This window comes from Colossoma macropomum, unplaced genomic scaffold (assembly GCF_904425465.1).
Source record: "Colossoma macropomum unplaced genomic scaffold, Colossoma_macropomum, whole genome shotgun sequence".
In the NCBI taxonomy this organism is placed as follows: domain Eukaryota; kingdom Metazoa; phylum Chordata; class Actinopteri; order Characiformes; family Serrasalmidae; genus Colossoma; species Colossoma macropomum.
The window spans coordinates 4,740,425-4,761,014 of record NW_023494806.1 but is presented as its reverse complement, the minus strand read 5'-3'; the positions used below and the strand labels follow the sequence as shown (position 1 = coordinate 4,761,014).

The window sequence follows — 20,590 nt, the reverse complement described above, 5'->3', positions numbered from 1 at the left end:
GTGTCAGCCGAGGCAAGAAAGCAAGACTAGGAGTTACACACTTACATGTAGAGAAGGACACATCAGGTCAGTGATAGGGTTATCAGAGGGAGGATGGGAAGAGATAAGGAAGGCAAGAGAGAAAGAAGATGAAAAAGAGATGGTGAGAGTAAAAATATATAAAATATATAAATATACTTATATATACATAGAGAACAAAGGGATAGGAGAGGGAGAGATAGGGAGTGAAACAGTGGTTTGAGGGGAAAGAAAGGGAGAAAATTGGTAAAGGATCAAAAGGACGAGTGAAAGAAGGAGCGAAATGAAGGAGAAAAGATCGTTAAAAGTGATGGTTTAGGTTAGAAGACTAATGAAAGATGATGCTTTGTTCATTCTAATGACCTCAGTGACCCTTATCTGTGTGTGTGTTTGGTCCAGTTGATCTTTTCATCTTTGGAGGCAGATGATTGCATTTAACCGCACCTTTAACGATGTCCAGACTTAACGATGTCTTTCACGTAACCAGCAATATCACATGGGCAGTTTTTAGCTTAATGCATCTTTTGCATTTGGTATTTTAACCCCTTAAAAGGGTTTATTACACACTAGCATAAGAATAGCTCAACCAATAATTACTGAATAATAAGCCTTAGTATGTAAACAACCTGGGATATTAAAGAGTTAATGTATTGTGGTTGTTATTTTTGTGATCAGATGGTTTTTTATAGTAAAGAAAAATACACTAAAACTGGAAAAAGTTAGGATGTCCTGCTCCAAACCACTCATCAAATCACCCATCATCATCACAAATGATGAAGTAGAGAAATAAATCAGAAAAGTTATGGTATTGCAACGAAATAATGTGTGTCTCCTTTTTAATAAACATTTATACTTCATGATGAAAGTAGCAGACACTGTCAGAATACACACCTCTACATTACTCCACTACAAGCAATTTAATTTCAATGCAACCCAATTGAGTGGAACTGTTTGCAACCACAAGCAAACATCTTTCAGAAATACTAACTGATCAACATGACGAAAGTTATCGTGTCAACTAGGATGTCAAAAGTGGTAGAGCGTCCCAGATGCGGTGCAGTGTTTAGAGAATAGACCTGTTTTTTTTTCTGTGCGCGCGTCATACAGCAAAATACACTGAAATAAGCTGTGAAAATTTATGGAAATTAAACAGAAACCCACATAAAAACTTGAAAATGCTATTTTTTAAAATTATATTTAATTTATGACGAACTACTAATTAAACATTCTGTGCTGCAAACAGATTTCCCAGTTGGTCTTCCAGGCTTGAATGCTGTCGAGGGTAAACAAATATACTGCGCACTTTGATAAATTGTGTTTTTTGAGCAGAGTGACTGATGTGGCCATTTATCCATCTGGAAACAGGAATGTCTGTATAACTTTCTCGCTGCTCCACTCCACAACACAAACGCTGTGTATGTGAAAGGCCAGCGCGTTCAAGCTGTAGTGCTCACACTGCCGAGAGGTCATGCCTTGCAGAGGTAGCATGTGTTAATCGGGCCTAAGGATATGTGTGCATGTACTCCCCAGCGCTTCTGTACAGCCATGAGTGAAGTATGTTTGATGCTTTTGATCTGCATCTGTCTCTTTCAACAATAGTCTCTGTAGCGCAGTGACGGCAGCAGTCGCAGCCATCGAGGAGCTCATGTTTTGAGTTATATATCTTGTTGGAGTCTTTTGATTGGGTGGATGAGCTGTCCCAGACTATGGTTCATACAGTATGATATATATATTCACACTGTATGAAAGCACTCAATCTGATTGACATGCTATGTGAAATGCAGTTCTACAGACAGCTCTGTCTATGGATGGGTATCAGTAAAGCTGTGCGTCCGAGTACTGAGCAAACATGCTGAGAAACTGAGCTACAACAGCTCAGCTAGCCACACTGAAATATATACGATATGACAATTCGGTCTCTCTGCAGCCTGTTTACAAACATAATTCTAAAAAATAACCAATTTAACGTTTATACTACAGGAGTTCTGTTCAGTCAAACAAAGTCACATTAAAAAATATGTTTTTGCCTCCGTTTTACTAGCCTACACGTCTCCACCCGTACTAGGGCAGCGGTTGTGATTTGTATTTGTAATTAAAAATGGGCTAAAATGGCTTGAAGTGCTGACTGGAATATGCCAAATTTGTTTAAAGTGACCTAAGACTTTGTGTCTGACCTCCATGAGATCAGCAATACTTCTCTGTGTGAGCAGACCCTTGTTCACTGCCAGCTTGAGTCATTTGTTCATCAGTGCGCTGACTAGGCTTACATCACATGGTATCAGCTGGTATCAGCGCATTTTCATGAGCTTGAGTATAAGTAAATGTAGTAAAATAAGTAAAAGTGTTTAACCTTCACATTTATTGCCAAGTGGAGTTCTACAAAATAGCCTCTTTGGATAATCATATTGGTATCTGCAGGTATTTGCTCTAAGAAAATGGCATCAAATGTTAAAATTCACCAATATTTTAAGGTAATATTTGATGATATATTCATAGTACTCCAGAAAAGCAGAATGGTCAGGTAACGCTGGGCTACTACACTAAAATATCTGCATTTTATTCATTTTTCTTTGTAATAGCCATCTAGATATTAGGATTGAGTTTTAATTTCTACATTGTATAATAATGTTTCTGCATCAGCGACAGGAGATATGTACAGATATCGGCCCACAATTTCCATATAGGTACATCGCATCAAAAAAAAGAGGAATATCTTACCAACGCAAATCAATCATACTGCATACAGAGTATGACAGCTGCTGTTACCACCTTCCTTCTTGGATGCATGTTGTTGCTTATTTAGTGTTTAACCTTCACATTTATAGTTATATATATAAAACTGTGTATATATATATATATATATATATATATATATATATATATATATATATATATATATATATACACACATACTACAAAATAGCATATCAGTATCATATCAGTATCAGCAGGTATTTGCTTTAAAAAACTGCCATCAGATGTTAAGATTTTACCAATATTTTAAGCTCATATTTGATGATGTTTTCATATTTCTCCAGAAGAGCAGAATGTTTAGGCGATCATGGGCTACGGCACTAAAATATCTGCATTTTATTAATTTTTCTCGTAACTCGTAACTTGTAACTCTTGTAATTCAGTTAATGTTAGATTCTTTGTAATTCTACTATAATACTACAGTAGTACTACTGTAATAGTTTCAATTTCTACATTATATAATAACGTTTCCTTAACAGTGACAGAAGATACGTACAGAGATCGGCCCACAATTTCCATATAACTGCATCCCAACAAAACAAAGAAGAATATTTGAACAATACAAGTCTATCATACTAAAGTATGACTCTTTAAGTCAGTAAGCCTGTTTTTAGAGCCAAGAATTAGAGTAGCCCACTTACCTAAGAACAGAATTTATCCAAAATCAACTTTTTCATGACTGACAGGTCCCTGCCACATGCCCTTCAAGCAGAAAGGCATCGGTGAAGAGAAATGTTCGCGTGCAACGGACAGATAATCGTTAGATGTCATAGATACAACAGTGTGTCTATGACTAATGTGGTTTGAACAGTAATCTGTGCTGACTGATAAATGATCACACAAAGTACTGTTGTTTCTGGCAGTTTTTTCAGTACATTGATAAAAATCTGTTTATAGGAGCTTCGGTTGCTCTTTATGTTTGTATGTGTTTAAGCACACGTTTTGTGTATGTGTGAGAGTAGGTTTGACTGGGGGTGGTTGTCAGTGTTTGCTGTGTCAGTGTGTGTGTATGTGTGTATGTATGTGTGTGAGTGGGAGAGATGAGTTGATGAGAGGAGGATGACTCAGGATTGAGTGTTAAACTGAAGGAGAAAAACAGATAGTCACACAGTCACACAGTGAGCTTCTAAGCTATTGCACATCAACACACTTCAGAGAATTCAATGATGGAGAACTTCCCACAGGTCACTATGGCACCAAACAAGGTCAGCCAGCTTTACATCTTATGCACATCTTATATACATCTTATATGGAGGTAGATGTTTTAGCCATTTTTACTACTTTAAGAATTTCTAGAAAGGTTGGTTAGATCTTAAAACTGCTTATTTGATCAGAAAAACAGTAATATTAGAAGAAAAACTAAAAACATTCATATAGTAAGTAATGATTTTATGTATATTAGTGTGTTATTATAGGCTACTCAGTGCTACAGTGAGTTTAATCAGGTGTGCTGGTGATGAATTTGAACAAAACCCTATAGTAGCTGGGTGGAGGGTCCAGGAGAAATCTGGAACCAAACCTGTGTTCTTCTGACCGGCTCACATCCGCCACTTTTTTTGAAAACAAGTAATTCTTGTTATTTTTTTAGCTTAGTATTGTTTATTTCCTTCTATTATAATGTTATAAAGTGTTATTACAGACAAAAGTAAACTTAATAGCCAGATAAATGTTTTTTACAAATTGGTTTAGGTACCGAAGACTTTGAGCAGTACTATAAACATATACTACTGTACATGTACTACTATACAAATACCGTAGCTGTGTGTGTGTGTGTGTATATATATATATATATATGCATATATATATGCATATATATATGCATATATACTTTTAATAAGTTTTAAAATGTATAAATTGTATCTTTAGAACATATCAGTGTGTAAATATATATATATATATATATATATATATATATATATATATATATATAATATATATATATATATATATATATATATATATATATAATTTTTCAGTTTTTGATATAATTTGAAAATACCTTTTGCCCTTTACATTGTACACATGATGAATGGACCAAAAGAAACGGTGCAAAATTACTTACCAAAAAGTCTGGTTCCATTGACTTGCATTACAAGTAAATCATGTTTTTTTTCCCTGTAAAGTTACCATTATACCATATATATATGTATGTGTGTGTGTGTGTGTGTGTGTGTGTGTGCATGCATGCATGCGTGTGTCTATGCACACTATTTCTTGTGAAAAAGAGATGGAGGACAAGAAAGGGCAGATGTTTGTATGTATGCAAATGTATGTGTGGGAATCTCTGTGTGTGTCTTTAGGTCAGTATATATGTAAATTCTTGGTTTCACATCCTTGTACATCTCGCTTAATGATGTAATAAGAAGGAGTCTTGTGACCCGAGGTTTGTGGCTATCTTGCCTGACTCTTGTGATTTAAAGGAATATTCTGGCATTTATGCATTAAAATCCTTCTTTTCTCACTTGTTCTCAGTGTTTTCCAGTCAAGGCAGAAATGAATGGGCGCGTTGCCTAGTTTTAAAATAGCCTGCTTTGTACAAATGCATCTCATTCACTTCCTCATGTTGGCTGTGAATTGAAGCCAGTTTATGTATAGCACTGACCAACTTACTCGTGCAGTGATGTCGGTTAGGCAGTTCCAGTTAGAAATGATCCAGCAGAAGCATTAAACATCCAGATAGCCCAGCCACTATGATTTTAATTGAATCTTTACAGCCTTGTAATAGATAATAATGCTTACTAGGCGAACAGCCATGCTTTGTTTAGCTGGTAGTTCTGCAAATCTATTAACTGGCATTGCCTTCTATTTAGAGGAAATGCAAATGTCACTTCTAGGTCCTGTTTTTGTTTGTAAGGAAGTGACAGGACTTTCCAACGTGGCGCTTTTTTGGTGGAGGCACATAGGTGTGTTATGTTGACACAAAGGATGTCTTATTCGGGCAGCTTCATGGGATTGTTTTTGTGTTTTACAGTTTTCCAGTTATTCAAATACATTTCAGTGAACTAAACCCTGTTTTCCAGAACTCTACATATCACCTCCAAAACAACTGACCAGTTCATGGAAAACTGCACAGTATTTGTGTGTATCACTTTTAGTAACAGTGTTTTTGATTAAATATTTTCTATTAATTTTCCCAGATTCTTACTGTAGATTTCTTTTTTATTGTGTGACAGCACCACCACCCTGCGAGGTGCATGAAGACTGCTACTGAAATAGCAAGGCCCAATACCTGAGCAGCTCAGCATGATCAGAGGAAAACACTAACTGCCCCGTCCTCTCCATCTGTGCTGGGTTTGTGAATGTCATTGTTGGAAGTGACCCTGAGCAAAGAAATCAAACACGCATAAAAATCAAGCAAATGTACAAATACAGCCTACACCAGTACACAGTGGTGTGACGAAAGCCCTATTCGAGTGGGATTAGCATTAACCTGGGGATGTGCTGAAATTTGAGTGATTACAGACGAGATCCATGATTTTTGTCCATAAGAATTTTCCATGTTCGTAGTTTTTACACATCTGTTAAGGAATAATTCCAGAGTGGATCACCTCCCGGAATTTGAACTCAAAGAGCTCCTCAGTAATAGCAGTCCTGCTCGAATCGACGTCTCAGTAATGTAATAACAAAACCAGGTAATAGGAAATGGACGAGGCCGAGGTCGGCTTCAGTATTCGCCAGCTTCTTGTTCGAATTTTCCCGTTCCATGAGAAATGAGAACATTTCAATTAGAAGCTGGCGAATAGGAAGCTGACTTCTTTTTTTTGTGACATGAAGACAAGACTATCAACTTGAAATGGCCTTAATCTTCAAGTTCATGACAAGACGACTGAAATCCACGACGTTTTTGGTGATGGCTGAATTACAAGGAGAAGAAAAATGAAACATCTCTGAAGCACCTCTCGCAAGGCAGATGTTGTCATCTGAGCGATTACAGACGAGACCCGTGATTTTGATAAAATGGAGCTCAATTTCACTCAGCTCATTAATCCCCAAGTTCATGTTGAGACGACTGAAATCCACATCGTTTTGGTAATGGCTGAATTACAATGAGAAGAAAAAATAACTCGAAGGCTCTTCTTGCAAGGCAGGGCATTCTCTGTCTTGTTGGGCAGCACTTGATAAATTGAACAAAAACCGAATTTCCTTGTCTAGTGCTTGTCTAGATATTTAGCCATACAACTACTTATTGTTTGGAAATGTGGGACTCTCGCATCCCGCTGATGTAAACATCGGCACGATGATGTTACATCCACACTATTGGGTCATTTGGAGAAATAACAGATTCCTTATCCTTTACAAATCGCCTAGTCAGATTACACAAATTACAATACCGGACCTCCTCTGGTAAAAGTTGAGTCTTGTAAAAGTTTTCTTCTTTAATTTTACCTTATTACAGAAATTACAAGGAGTTTAGAGCCATAGAATCCAATCTGTGTGCGTTCTTTGACAGCACCATTGACCTGGACCACTGGGCTGGAATATTGGACTGAAGGGATAGAATGGACTATTGGATTAGACATTTGCTTTGGCTCATTGGGCTGTAGAACTGAGCTGGGCTAGAGCATTGGACTGGAGTATCAGGCTTGAGCATTAAACTAGAGCATTGGACTGGAATATTGGGCTAGAGTATTGGATTGGAGTACTGAGATAGAGCCATAGAGCATTGGACTGGTATGTTGAACTAGAGCTCTGAACTGGATTATTAGGCTAGAGCATTGGACTCTGGAATTGAAGTGGGTGTGTTAAAACAGATAAAACAGGATCCATGCATTCCAGGACCATTGTTGGGAAAAGCTGGGCTAGAGGATTGGCCTGCTGCATAGGGTTAGTGTGTTGTATAAGAGCATTTGCCCAGCGCACAATATCCCCTGGTCCTGGAATACGCATTGCCCTGCGCATTTGTGTGTTTTCCTACTGTACTCCACCCACTTCAACTCCGGAAGGGCTTGTTAGTGAGCTCATTAGTTGGATCATGTTTGGATCCAGGAAGACACTGTGTGCAAGGCAGAGGTTACTCCAGCTTGGGAACTGCTGCTGTAGAGCATAGTATGGCCATATTTGGTTGTGTTTGGTTGGAATTTGTAATCACTGATGGTTAATTGAGCAATTGATGCAACTGATTAGCCATGTTGAGTCATTCCTGCCAAAATCGAAGAACTAAAATGTGGATTTGAAGACATCCAGGTTAGAGCGTTGGGGCATTGAGTTGGAGCATTGAAACACTGCCTTAAAACATCATGTGTCATTTTCTCACGCTGGGGTGAGGAGCTTTCTGAGAAGTGGCGGTTCCCACACATAAAAGTGTGTGTGTGTTTTGGGCCTCACAGATCTTTATTAGTTCTTATGTTTCCATCCTTTCATTAGTTTTGTTGATCGTGGCAGTTAACATGTTAAATTAAACCCCACTGGTTCAGTTAATGAGCAACAGATATGCAGTCTATAGCAGTCGTGACACCTCTGTGTTGTTTACTTTGATGATATGAGATTAAATCTGTTGCCACGTTTTCGTGTTGGATGTTTCCTTCCGGTTATCGAGCATCCTCCTCCTTCTGCTCGGCTGGTGGAAGCCTTAGCTGTTAGCAGCGGGAAGCGAACGCGGAGCTATGTACAAGAAGTGCTGTGTCACTCGTGGAGGGATTGAGCGAGCGAGGGAGAGAGAGTGAGGCAGGAGGGTGAATGAGAGTTTGTGTGTGTGTGTGTGCCGGGTGGGCACCTTTGTGTTGTGTGGTATGACACATCTGCCCACCCCGCTTGCACCCACTTTGAGTAGAAGGGGGGTGACGGAGATCTGATGACGTAACAGTGATGTCATAACCTCCCTCTCACTCAATCTCTCTCTCTCTCCCCTCGTTTTCTTGGGCTACCTCGCCCTTCAGCCACTTGCCCGCCACCAGTGACTGAGCAGTTTTGCCTCCCCGCCCAGGCTTCCGCCTGCGTGTGTTTGGGGTTGCCTTGCCTCTGCTGTACACATGCCAACGTTGACTGTGCCAACCCGAGTGACAGGACTGGAGAGCGAAAGAGCGAGACACACTCACTCTCTCCGCTTCTCCAAACCCGGCACAGCGGAGAGAGAAAGAGCGAGAGAGCTTCAGGAAAAAGGAAGGAGAGAAAGAGCGAGAGAGCATCAGGGAAAAGAGCGAAAGAGCGAGAGAGTGTCAAGGAAAAGAAGGAACGAAAGAGCGAGAGAGAGCGTCAGGCGAAAGAACAGGAGCGAGATAGTGAGAGATCATTCGAGTCCGCAATGCGCCGGGCGGTAAATAAGCGAGCCGCACTGCTCCAGAGTCCGAAAAACAAACCCAGCCGACAGCTAGCGATGGAGGGAAAGGGTGAGAGAGAGAGAGTGAGAGAGAAAAAGAGATGAAAGAGGAGAGAGCGAGGAGAAAGCTGGGCTTGAGCGGACCATGGGCAGGCGCTAGTTGGAGCTGGAGCTGGAGCTGGAGCCTAGCACTAAGCAGGAAGGAAGATTTAAAGGGCAGGATAGGCTGGAGGTTGTTTTCGTTTCGGTCCCGTCTTTCTCAGTGGCTCCTGCTCTTCTCTCCTCCGGAGCCCCTCATCCTTCCATCCTCTAGCCTCTTCTGCTCCTCCGTTCGCGGCGTCTAGGCGAGGACGAGCCAGACTTGTTAACCATTTTTGTGCAATTGCGGTTCTTTGGTTCATCAAACCTTCCCCTCTCTGTTTCTCTCCCTCTCACTGTCTCTTTCCTTTGCTTTCTTTTTCATGCTCTGCCCTGTGGTTCCGACATCCTGGGTTTTCCGTATCTGTCTTCGGACCGTTCGCATACACACACATCCCTCTTCCGTAGGATACAACCTCTTCGCCCAGCGTGCGTGTGATCCCTCAGACCGAATATGCTGCGTAACGTAGAGACGCTGCAGCTGTGTGTCAGCATCAGCGCCGCTTTTCCCTCCTGCTCTGCGTTGACACCTTTTTTTGTAAATTTCCAACAAAATGCCCCTTTACCGTGCTTACGCTAAGCGAAGCAAAGGCGCATGCGGTCGGAGACGAAAACGGACAGAGATTTCTTATTATATGACGAGAAATAAGCAGCGGCATTTGTGAGTAAAGCGTTTTACCGTGCGGGCTGAGAAGCGCCCCGTACGAAGGGAAGGGAAGGGAATGTGAAAATAAACACATGAATATATATCTACATGGCGAAATGAGGGTATTAGGCTTGAGCCGCCGCCTCGATTGCATAAAAGCCTTCTTTTTTGTGTTATTATTTTTAGCGGATTGCAGCTGTGAATGTGGTGGGGAGCTTGGAGAGAGTAGGAGAGGCTGTGAGTCAAGTCAGCAAAACAGCTGCAGCCTCCATGTTGTTGAGCCAAAGGCAGCGAGAGGAGGAAAAAAAAAAAATTGAAAAACGGTGACAAAAAAAAAAACATTCTTCGAAATATCAAAGAGCAGCTAACTTCTGCTTTTTGTTTCATCTTCTCTGTTGAAGGGGGCACAAAAAAAAGCATAGATTGATGTTGAGATTGACGTCTCTCTGTCTGTCTGTCTCTCTCTCTGTCTCTACCCGCTCCTCCGCTGCGTCTGCCGCTAGCGCTCGTCCACCCGCTCCCCTCATTCAGCTGTGCGCTTTCCTCCATTCCATAGTACGTGCCCAGTGTGAGTCAGATAATGGCCTCTCTCGCACTGCGCTAGCAGAAAAGCGGAGGGGGGAGGAGGAAAAGAGAGGGAGGGAGGCAGAGGGAGAAAGAGGGGGGAGGGAGAGAGAGAGAGAAAGAGCGAGCGAGCGAGTGAGCGAGAGAGAGAGAGAGATAAAGAGAGAAAGGAGGGGTTTCACGAAGGCGAAGCACAGAATGAAGAAAAGAGGAGAAAAAGAGGGAATGTAGAGAGGAGGAAGGGAGGAGCGCAGAGACATAATGTGAGAAAAGGCAACGAGAGAGAGAGAGAGAGAGAGAGAGCGAGAGCGCGACGGTGGCGGCCGGAGGAGGAAGAGAGCGAGAGAACACAAGCGGGTGAGAGAGAGAGAGCGTGTGGGGGGAGGTGTGTGTGTGCGTGCGAGTGTGTGCGTGCGTGCATGTCTCGCGTGTGTGTGTGTGTGTGTGTGTGTGTGTGTGTGCGTGTTGCCGCACTGACTGACTGACTGAGACCGAGGAAAGAAGAGAAGGCTAGAGAGAGAAAGAGAGAGACAGAGAGAGAGAGAGAGAGAGAGAGAGAGAGAGGGAGCTGGAAAGGAAAAAAAAGAAGAGCTGATCGTCTACCGGCTTTGCACTGTGTCGCCGTTTGCCGTTCCATGCACTTTTCCTGTCCACTCCACCCTCCGCTGTCTATACTGTCTACTGACCGGACAGCCAGACCAGCGTAAGTAGCCAGATTCTTTCTTTCTTTCCTTCTTTCTTTTGTTTTTTTTCGGTCATTCTTTCTTTTTTTTGATGATTTTTAGACTGGGGCTTGTATTATGATCCACTATACTGGACTGCAGGCAAGGTTAAGGGGGGGGCAGTATATATGTGTGGGGTGTCGTGTGTCTATCCGTGTGGATTTGTGTTCAGCTGTCTGCTCCCAGGCACACCACCCTCCACAAATGCCCCCCCCTCCCTGCCGGTCTCGCTGCTTTGTGCTGTCATCCTCTCTGGGCATCTGTTGTGTGTGCATGTGTGTGTGTATAGCTGCGTGTGTGTGTGTGTGTGAGATATGGATCCATGACAGAACTTGTGTTCTGCACGTTTTTGGTTTAAAAGGTTCACCCTCGCTTGTGCATCATCGATTGCGTTAAAGCCGGGTAGAACGAGTCAGGCAGCCCATTCTGGTTGGGCGTGTTGATGTTTTGGTAGCGCTGGAGTGGAAGAGTGGAAAGAGCTACGGCAAGCTGCAAATAGTTGCAAGAGCACGTGCTCTAAATATAAGTGCTGTCATCCTCGGCAGGCAAGGTGCGTAAGTGACACAGAGCCAGAGAATGAAAAGAATCTGGTTTGTAGTAACTGGCCTACACTTCATTCGCAACTGTGTTTCCTTTCTGTCAGCGAAAGCCCAGCAAACTCTTAAAATAAAGGTGCCTCAAAGGGTTTAGGTTCCTGTATCCATAAAGCAGTTCAGAGGTGTGAAGAACCCTTTAAAGGTCTAATACATAATGTGAAGGTTCTTTAACAGTTTAATGGGTATCTCTACATCATGTGGAGCGAAATGGCAGAGATGTAATATCATGATACTTCAATAAGTGCTCACTACACACAGTATGCCACAATATTTCGCTGCTGTCGGAACAAAACCTCGTATCTCCAAAATGGTAACTTTACAGGAGAAGGAAAAAACATACTCTACTTTTAATGGAAGTCAATGGAACCAGATGTTTTTCCAAGCCATTTTGGGCCGTTTCTTTTAATCCATTCATCGTGAAATTTACACACAATGCGAAAAGCAGCAGGCATTTTCAAATGATGTCAAAAACCGAAAAACAACAAACAGCAGCGATTTATTTTTTCTGACATCTGATAAGTTGGAACAGAAAATAAGAGCCACATTTAAAACTTTGAATCCAATGATTTGTATTCAGTTAGAAGACACACAGTTTACTTACACTGGCACACTTATAAACTGCTATGAACAAACTGCGTAAATTTATTTTTACATACTGTTCTGCACCAAATCCAATTAAACAGGACTAATTATGCGACTAATTTGGAAGATGTTTGTTAAATGTTGGCAAATACTGGCAATAAACATGCTCAGAAAAGCATATTGTAAAATATTACAGTGTAATTTATCAAGATAACGATAAATATTGTCATATTGCCCGGCCCTAACGTGGACTTTCTTTAAGGTTCTTCACATTCACACCTCTTATTTCCAAGTTCCTTAAACAACTGTCCGCCGAAAGGTTCTGTACGGAACCAAAAGTCGTTCTTCTAATGCATCTAGTAAAGAACCCTTTTTTTTTTAAGAGCATGTGTTTGTGTGTTGCGTAGCTTTCCGCCACTGAAAAGAGGAAAGCGAAAAGTCTGTCATAAGAGTTGTGTGGTTTAGCTGTTTCAAAAGCACTGTGGACTCGTGACCGGTGGGGTTCCAGTCTGTGAGACACGCTTTCTGTCTGTTGTGCACTTCTGAAGCGCACACAGACGCAGTTTAGCGGCCGTCACGTGGGCCCCCCCCGGCAGACACCATGCACAGAAGGTGAATTCAAAGATTTGGAAGACCAGACCTGTCTCATTAATGGAGCACAATAAAGGAACCATCACTATAGTATCAGTGTGAACAGTGTGTGTGTGTGCATTGTCGCATTTACTTAGCTTCTTTGTTGTGTTGTTGGGACATTCTCAAAGCTAGAAGGCTAATTGACCACCAGGGTTAGCCATCAGTGTGCTCTTAAGTGGACTTTGCATTGAGGATATATGCAGAAGTGTGCAAAAGTCTAAGGCACCTGACAAAATGATATTTAAAAACACTAACATTGGACTAAATACAAGTAACATTGCTGCAATAAGTAACTTACAAAATGGTACATTAAGCTGAAGCACACTTTACACTGAGACACATGGTTTTAAAGAAGTTGTTTATGTGAAACTTTGGCACAAGACTGCACATATTAGGTCTTAAATAACTCTCTGGTCAGTTTAACAAGGAGTAAAAAGCTTGGAAGTTCATTTCTTTCCCAAACAATTGCCTTTTTTTAATGATCAGAAATGTTAACAGGCTTCACACTCTTTAGCTACACTAGTCAGTCTTTACTTGAACTGCTGCCATTAAATGTCAGCTGAAGTGCACGACTCACTTGTGTGTTGAGAGAACTGAGAGAAACTGCTCAGTAAACTTTCTGAAACCCTCAAAGCACAGCCACAAGATCCTCCCTCGTGAAGCACTTCTCCACATTACAGACAAAAGGCTTTCTCAGAATCCCCCACCCCACCTCTGCAGCTCAACTGGATTTGCCTTGGCCCCTGTGAGTTCCTAATATAAAAATGTTTAAGACGAACACCAGTGCCCTTTTGAGTCATAGTCGAGTATCATTGTGCTGCACCACTGTGCTCTTGCCTGCTTGCTAACAGCGTTGCTAACAACGTTGCTAGGAAACCACAGCCGCTTGTTTGAACTGTGCTCATGTCTAACCTAAAGTTATAGGTTATATATATGTAAATATTACATCATAATATTATTTCACATGATATAAAAACCTAGAGCTTTCAGCAGGCAAAGCATGAGAGGGAAAAAAAAACAGTAATCCTTTCATTGGAAAGCTGAAAGCTACATACCATCTTACTCCTACTGACCAGTTAAATTCTCAAGGACAATAAGTTCATTTATAGAAACATAGACCGAGCCTCCCCAAGCAACACTATTCAGTGGAAATAAGGTATATTGACACACTTTGGCTCTGATTTGGGTCAAGTGTGCTATGCCCCTCAATTGTAACCTTGGGTATAAGCTATAAACCTGGAAGCACTGACTTGGAAACAGCATAGTCAAACCCAAAAATGTTTCTCTTATGTACTCAGTGGAGCACAAGAGTCCAAAACACACTGGGAAGAGGTTCATATATATAAGGAAGAAAACCTTGCATCTCCAGAATGGTAACTTTACAGGAGAGGGAAAAAACTGCTTTACTTTTAATGTAAGTCAATGGAACCAGACTTTTGTCCAAGTCGTTTCGGGCCGTTTCTTTTGGTCCGTTCTTCATGAAATTTACACACAATGTAAAGAACAACAGGCCTTTTCAAATTATGTCAAAAACTGAAAAACGACAAAAAATGGACAAACAAGGTTTTCTTCAGGCAGCAGTGATATTCATAAAGATGTAGTTTCTGGATCCATTTCCTTTCTGTGATGCATTCAAATCAGCATTGAGAATTTAAAGGAAAGCACAAATATGAAAAGAAAACATGAGGTTTGGGATATACAGAGAGCACCCAGACGTCAGTTACCTATGTAGAACAGCTCTCATTGTGTACTTGGGACCATGTTCAGGAGTCTTTAGATTCAGAATGTGAGGAGATACTTGAGGCTCAAGCTATGTAGATGCTATTAGAGAGAGTCAGGGTGAGATGAGATACTCAAAACTCATTAATGCTGTCCATCTTGGTTTCCCTTTAAGGCCAGGTAGCTGCCAGAGAGAGTGACAGTGTGTCAGAGGGCAGAGCAGGTAAACTGTCTTACAAAGAATAACACTGGGATTTCTGAGAGAGGCAGACGAAGGGAGTCAAACTCAGATCCTTGGGGGGCTGCAACACTGCAATGTTCAGTGTTTACTCTGCTGTACCACACCCAGCTTTGTAACCCTTTGAAACTGGAGGAATATGATGCTTTATTACCAGGATTGGGAGGGTAACTTTTAAATTGTGTTCCGTGACAGATTACTGATTACTTCTTTAAAAATGTCATTATAACCTAATTCTAAGTGACCTAAAGTCATAAAACGAAGAGAAAAACAATTCCAGCAAAAGGAAGACTGCACTTTTTCATGATGCAAAATGGACGTAGGTCATTTAATTGTCTGTGCTTTATACCACAGTCTAAAGGTCAGTCTGGTAGACATCATCTTTTGAGACCCCTCATCAACAGTGGTCATAAACAGAAGTCGTTCTAAAAACTCTGACTGACCATTATCTGTGTTCTGCCTGCTAAAAGAACTGTACTGACTCATAGGGCTTTATATAGAAGTGTTGTCAACTTAGTTCTGCCAAATAAAGTAAAATACTCAAATTTCTGTAGATTGGCCAAATAAAAGGATGTGAACTGCTGCTTGTGAGGGGAGCTTGACCCCTTCCCAAAATGAAAAACTTGTCAGATTTACATGACTTGTCACATGTTTATCATTAAATTGGCAAATTATCATTAAACAGGTGATGTGTTTGAATGTAATCCTGCTAGTAATCCCCCTAATTTTATAAAGTACCTGTAATCTGATTACTGTCTTTTTTCCTGTAACTGTAACAAAATATGGTTTCTTTTTTTGTATTCTGATTGTGTAACGCCGTTAAATGTATTCTGTTACAACCCAGCCCTGTTTATTTCATGATATGAGTTTTGTGAGGATGTGTAATCCACAATTACTCTTGGAGATTTTGAGTGTTCTAACACTTTGATCCCTTTTTGTCTTTTGCAGACTGTTTCAAAGGTGGGTTCAGTGGATGGCCCCAGAGGAAGTGGCCAGATGGAAATTGACCATGACCGCCTGGAGAAAGGCGCGTTGAACCAGGAACCGTCCAATGGGCTGAACCAGCACGCAGGAAATGGAGAGGAGACGGATGGACTTGAAGGTGGAGCTTTGGCCAGGGAGCAGCATCAGCAAAACCACCACCACCAAGAGACATTAGCATGTCTTCCCCAGGGCCAGGACTGGGGGACTGGGCATCATATAGGGGACCCAAACCCCCAGCAGCAACAGGCCGGATGGAGCGAACAAACCACTGGTCGTTCAGTGAACAGTGTGGACATGGAGGATGCTAGGACCCTGGTAGCCTTCTCAGCTAGTGCAGGCTCCCTGCCCACTTGCAACATTTCTCAGCCTTCTCAGAACCCTACTGCACAGCTGTATGAGAGGTTCATCCAGGAGATGAGTGATCGCGGGGATGATGCCAAGGAGAAAGGGTGGAGTGGTGATGGTGAACACTGCACTCCGGAGGATCTGAACATCCTCCAGATGGCACTGAATCAAGCCCGTCATGGCCACAAGCCGCCAAATTGTGACTGTGATGGACCAGACTGTCCTGACTACCTTGAGTGGCTGGAGAAGAAGATAAGAATGGCAGCCAACACCCAGGACAAGGGTCTCTGCAAGATGTCAGGTGCTCCTCAAACACAGCAACAGCACTACCAATCTCAGCCCCAACCTCAGTCCACTGACGCTAACCCCTCTTGTGGTTCAGAGTCACAGTCACAGGATCCTGTTAACCAGCCCCCGATTCCAAGACCTTACGGTCCCCCAGCACCCATTCCTTGTTCCCCCAGTGTGTTATCCATTGCTAAAGAGAGGAATGTCAGCCTTAAGACAGCTATTGCCATTGAGGCACTGACCCAACTATCTGGCACAGGTGGGGCTGTCAGTGAATTTGCCAGTGGAAACTCCAAACACCATGCTTCTGCTCAAACTCCCACTCAGTCCCAAAATGGGATGCAATTGGTTTCTTCATCACCTGGCCCTCTCTCATCATCCTCCCCGATGCCTCAGTCTGTCCCTCCTGGGCATTTCCCCCAACAAGACCCTCCTTCATGGGAACAGCACAGACCTCAGTCACAAGGTCCTGTTCCCCACTCCTCCCAATACGGGTCCTCCCCCTTCCCAAGCTCACACCCATCCACTGCTAGCCCCTTTCCCCAGCAGTGGCAGCAAGGCACTGGGGCAAGCTGTGAGAAAAGCTCTCCTAGGAACCCCTGGATGATGTTGAACGCTGATCCTCTGGCTACTGTTCCACAACTTTCCCAAAGTGGCAATGACCCAATGTCTGAGCTGAAACAACTCCTGGGAGACACCAGCGGAAAGTATGCCAATGCTGCCTTCAAGTTCCCTGCCCAGCCTCAGAGTCTGAAGGACAGCCACAAGGGTGGCCACTCGGTGATGCCCTATGTCAAGCAGGAGGTTGACAATGGGGAGTACCCAGCTCAGGCTTGTGCAACAATGGGCCAGTTTGGGATGGTAAATGGCCAGCAGCAGCAATTCCAGGGTCAGCAGCTTCCTCAATCTATTAGGCACTCAACTCAGGCAGCACTGCAACAGCTCCTTCATCACAAACGTAACCTCTTCTCTGCTCCCATGGCATGCCAGACCTTACGCAAGTGGTGGCCACAAACCACGCAAGAGGGCACTCTAGCCATTAAACAGGAACCTAAGGAGCCCAGGAAGAAAAAGAATGCTCAGAGTTCTCCTATAATCAAGCAGTCAATGGGCGGACTGCTTGGCCCCTTGGCCCCACCTCTTCCTAAACCTAAACAGATCATCATCAAGAAGCCCAAGCAGAAGGCCTCTCAACCGGTCTTCCACCCACAGAGCCAGATCACAATACAGAAACCCCTTCCATGCATGCAAGTGGGCCTGTCATCCCTATCCCAGCTTACGCCATCTCTACCAGGCATGGAGGCTGGGCTCCCCCACTGTCTATCCCCATATAACCCCTCTCAGGTGGCTATGAGCCAGGCAGCTCCAGCCCAATCTCAGGAATCCATTTTGAACAGCAGTAGTACCCTTATCTCTGGAAACACTCCCCCAATCTCCACCCCTGTGTCTGTCCCTTTGCCCCCTGCCCAGGAGGGGCTGACTAGCTCAGGCCTTGCCACAGCAGGTGAGGCTACCACTTCCACACCTCAGACCTCCACATCTCAGCCCACTCCACCCCTGGCGGGCCTCGGGTCACTTGATCCAAAATTTGAGGAACTGATTCGCCAGTTTGAGGAGGAATTTGGGGATACTTTGCCCAGCGCTCCTGCAGATGCTCTGGAGCAGGGCCCTGCTCCTTCTGTGGTGACTGAGTCACAACAAAACTCTAACTCAGGACAAGCCAGACCCCAGTCACCATCCACAGAGCAGCTCACCAATCCCCTTGAGGACACGTCAAGCCAGCCAGAGCCCATGCAAGAGGGAGAGAAGGAGAGAGAGCTGGATAGTCAGGCTGAAGGAGTGAAAGAAGATACCCCAGTGTCCTTCAGCCAGCTTGCTGCCATCAAACAGGAAGTTGAGGAGTGCAAAGTGGATGTCAAGCCCTCAGGCCCGCTCTTGTCCCAAGCACATGAGGCTTATCTGCAGCAGCAACAGCACCGAGTCCTGGTGGACCCCTTCACCATGTCCTGCACATCTCCTACCAAACGCATGAAGATTGAGTCATCGGGCGGCGTAACAGTGCTCTCCACCACTGGCTGTTTCTCCACAGCAGGAGATGGTTTAGATACTCCTACAAAGGAGGGTTTTCCCTCAGCTCCCTCTCTGAAAGGATTCCTGGAGTCTCCGCTGCGCTACTTGGATACTCCAACCAAGAGCCTTCTGGACACACCTGTGAAGGACAGCCAGGCAGAGTTCCCTCTCTGCGACTGTGTGGGTGAGTATGCTACATGCCAGATCCCCAGATTGAATTTCCGAAAGTCTTCCATTTCCCTCCATCTCTGAAAACATTCAGCAAGGTTGGATAGCCACGATTCTTTTATCTAGATGTGTCTGAAGACAAAATTAAACATAATTGTGAATAAAGTTCCTTGAGGACTTCCTCTTCATGAGGACCATTCATAAAATGAGCAACATGCCTTTATAACACCAGTTTACAGCAGTTTATCTCTTGTCCACATTGCTAAATATATAAATTATAATTATAAAAGTCCTACTGTGTATCAATACTGCTCACTGCGACGACTAAGTAAATCAGATATAATTAAGCCAACAAATCAGACATCACTTCATACAGAAAAAGTCCCACGCTTTGTATTCGGAGCGCAATTTTTATTTGAAATTAGAGGATTTCCTTAAGAAAACTGCTAATGACCAATGAAAGCTTATAGGTTCTACTCTCAAACCAGCATATGTTTCAGAGTAGCTTTTTTTCTTGCCAGCCATGTTAGCTTTTTGTGCAGTGTTCCTTAAGTATCACCCTTTACACCAATGAGATCATTCAATCTTTATAGTTGTTGCTATATTGCCACAAACACCTAATCATCTAAAACAAACGTGGCTAGCCATTCACTATCCAAACAAGTCTTTCCCTTTCACTGCCGTGTATCACTTCCGCCTCGGCACGTTCGTCCAGGCAGAGCCGGCCCACGTCTGAGAATGCATGCTCGGGGTCCCTCTCTCGTCTCTCAGCGGTCTGACCGTAGTGCCTCTCTCTGGGGGAGGCAGAGGGAACAATAGCCCTTACAGAAGGGGTCCATTGTGTCGCGTCGGACCAGGGGCAGCCAGACGGTCCTGAGCTCCACAAGCCATTCTGTCTCTGTTTTACAGTCAAAGCAGCAAGCACAGAGCCTGACTGGGCCTCCACAGGGGCTGTGGACATGATAAAGTGACTGTGCTCGTATATCATGTGTTGCTGTGTGTACAGTGGTTAGACATTAAAACCAGGAGGCGGTAGGGAGGACAGGGCAGAAGGAGACAGACTGGAACCTCCCTATATTGCACATATCTTTCGGTTGCCCTCATCTAGGTTTTTTGTCAAGGCAGAAAATTTGATGCTAGACATTAAAATATGTAGTTTTACACACAATACCTGTGTACATTTGTTGTATTGTCAGGACAAAATCTTACACCTCAATTTTTGGCTTTTTTTTGTTCTTACGTGTTGAAAACACCTGCACTTTATATTGGGTATACATGCTTTTATGAGTGGACCAGTAGTAGTGGTTCAAAATGACTTCCATTATAAGTTGAGAAGTTTATTGTTTTCTCTCTCCTGGAAATTAACCATTTTGGAGGTGCAAAATGCAGGTTACCTTTCAAGAAATAAATAAAAACATTATTTTAGGACCTGACCTACTATCACCCTTCATTTATCTTCTCTTCCTAAGTTATGAGAGGCCTTTTGCTTAAATCAAGCATCTTCATTCTGTCACCAAATCCGAGTGTGCGCTTTTTGCTGAGGGAGGCGAGTCATAGCCCAACACTTGTTGGCTTTTAACTATCACCAGGAACGAAGGTCACCCAGCAACCAGTCGCCGTAGTAAAACCTCACCACACATTCCACTGTCAACAGTACGAATAAACACAGTGTAATCTGATACGTATAGTAGGCACGAGCACACACTAACAGACGTGATATCCTCAATCTTTGCATACGGTCTCTCTGTTCATCTGCTTTCCTCTATCTGTCTCTGTATCTGTGTACCGCTCTGTCGTTTTCCTGCTTTTTAATTCACCCATTAAAGATAGTCTGAGTCAATGCTGGAGTAAGCAGCCTTCACATGCCCA

At 43.1% G+C, this 20,590-nt stretch overlaps 1 protein-coding gene across 4 annotated transcripts in view; it reads left to right on the top strand.

Annotated features, from left to right (window-relative positions):
• Positions 1 to 20,590, top strand: part of tet3 (tet methylcytosine dioxygenase 3) — an 80,885-nt gene that overhangs the window by 38,096 nt on the left and 22,199 nt on the right. For 2 of the 4 annotated variants that reach the window (XM_036597877.1, XM_036597878.1), the window contains one exon: positions 15,815 to 18,737. In XM_036597877.1, coding sequence (XP_036453770.1) covers positions 15,815 to 18,737 — 2,923 coding nt within the window. Of the gene's footprint in view, positions 1 to 9,913; positions 10,734 to 10,867; positions 11,080 to 15,814; positions 18,738 to 20,590 lie in introns of those variants that run through there. The other 2 variants (XM_036597881.1, XM_036597879.1) reach the window with 2 other exon arrangements.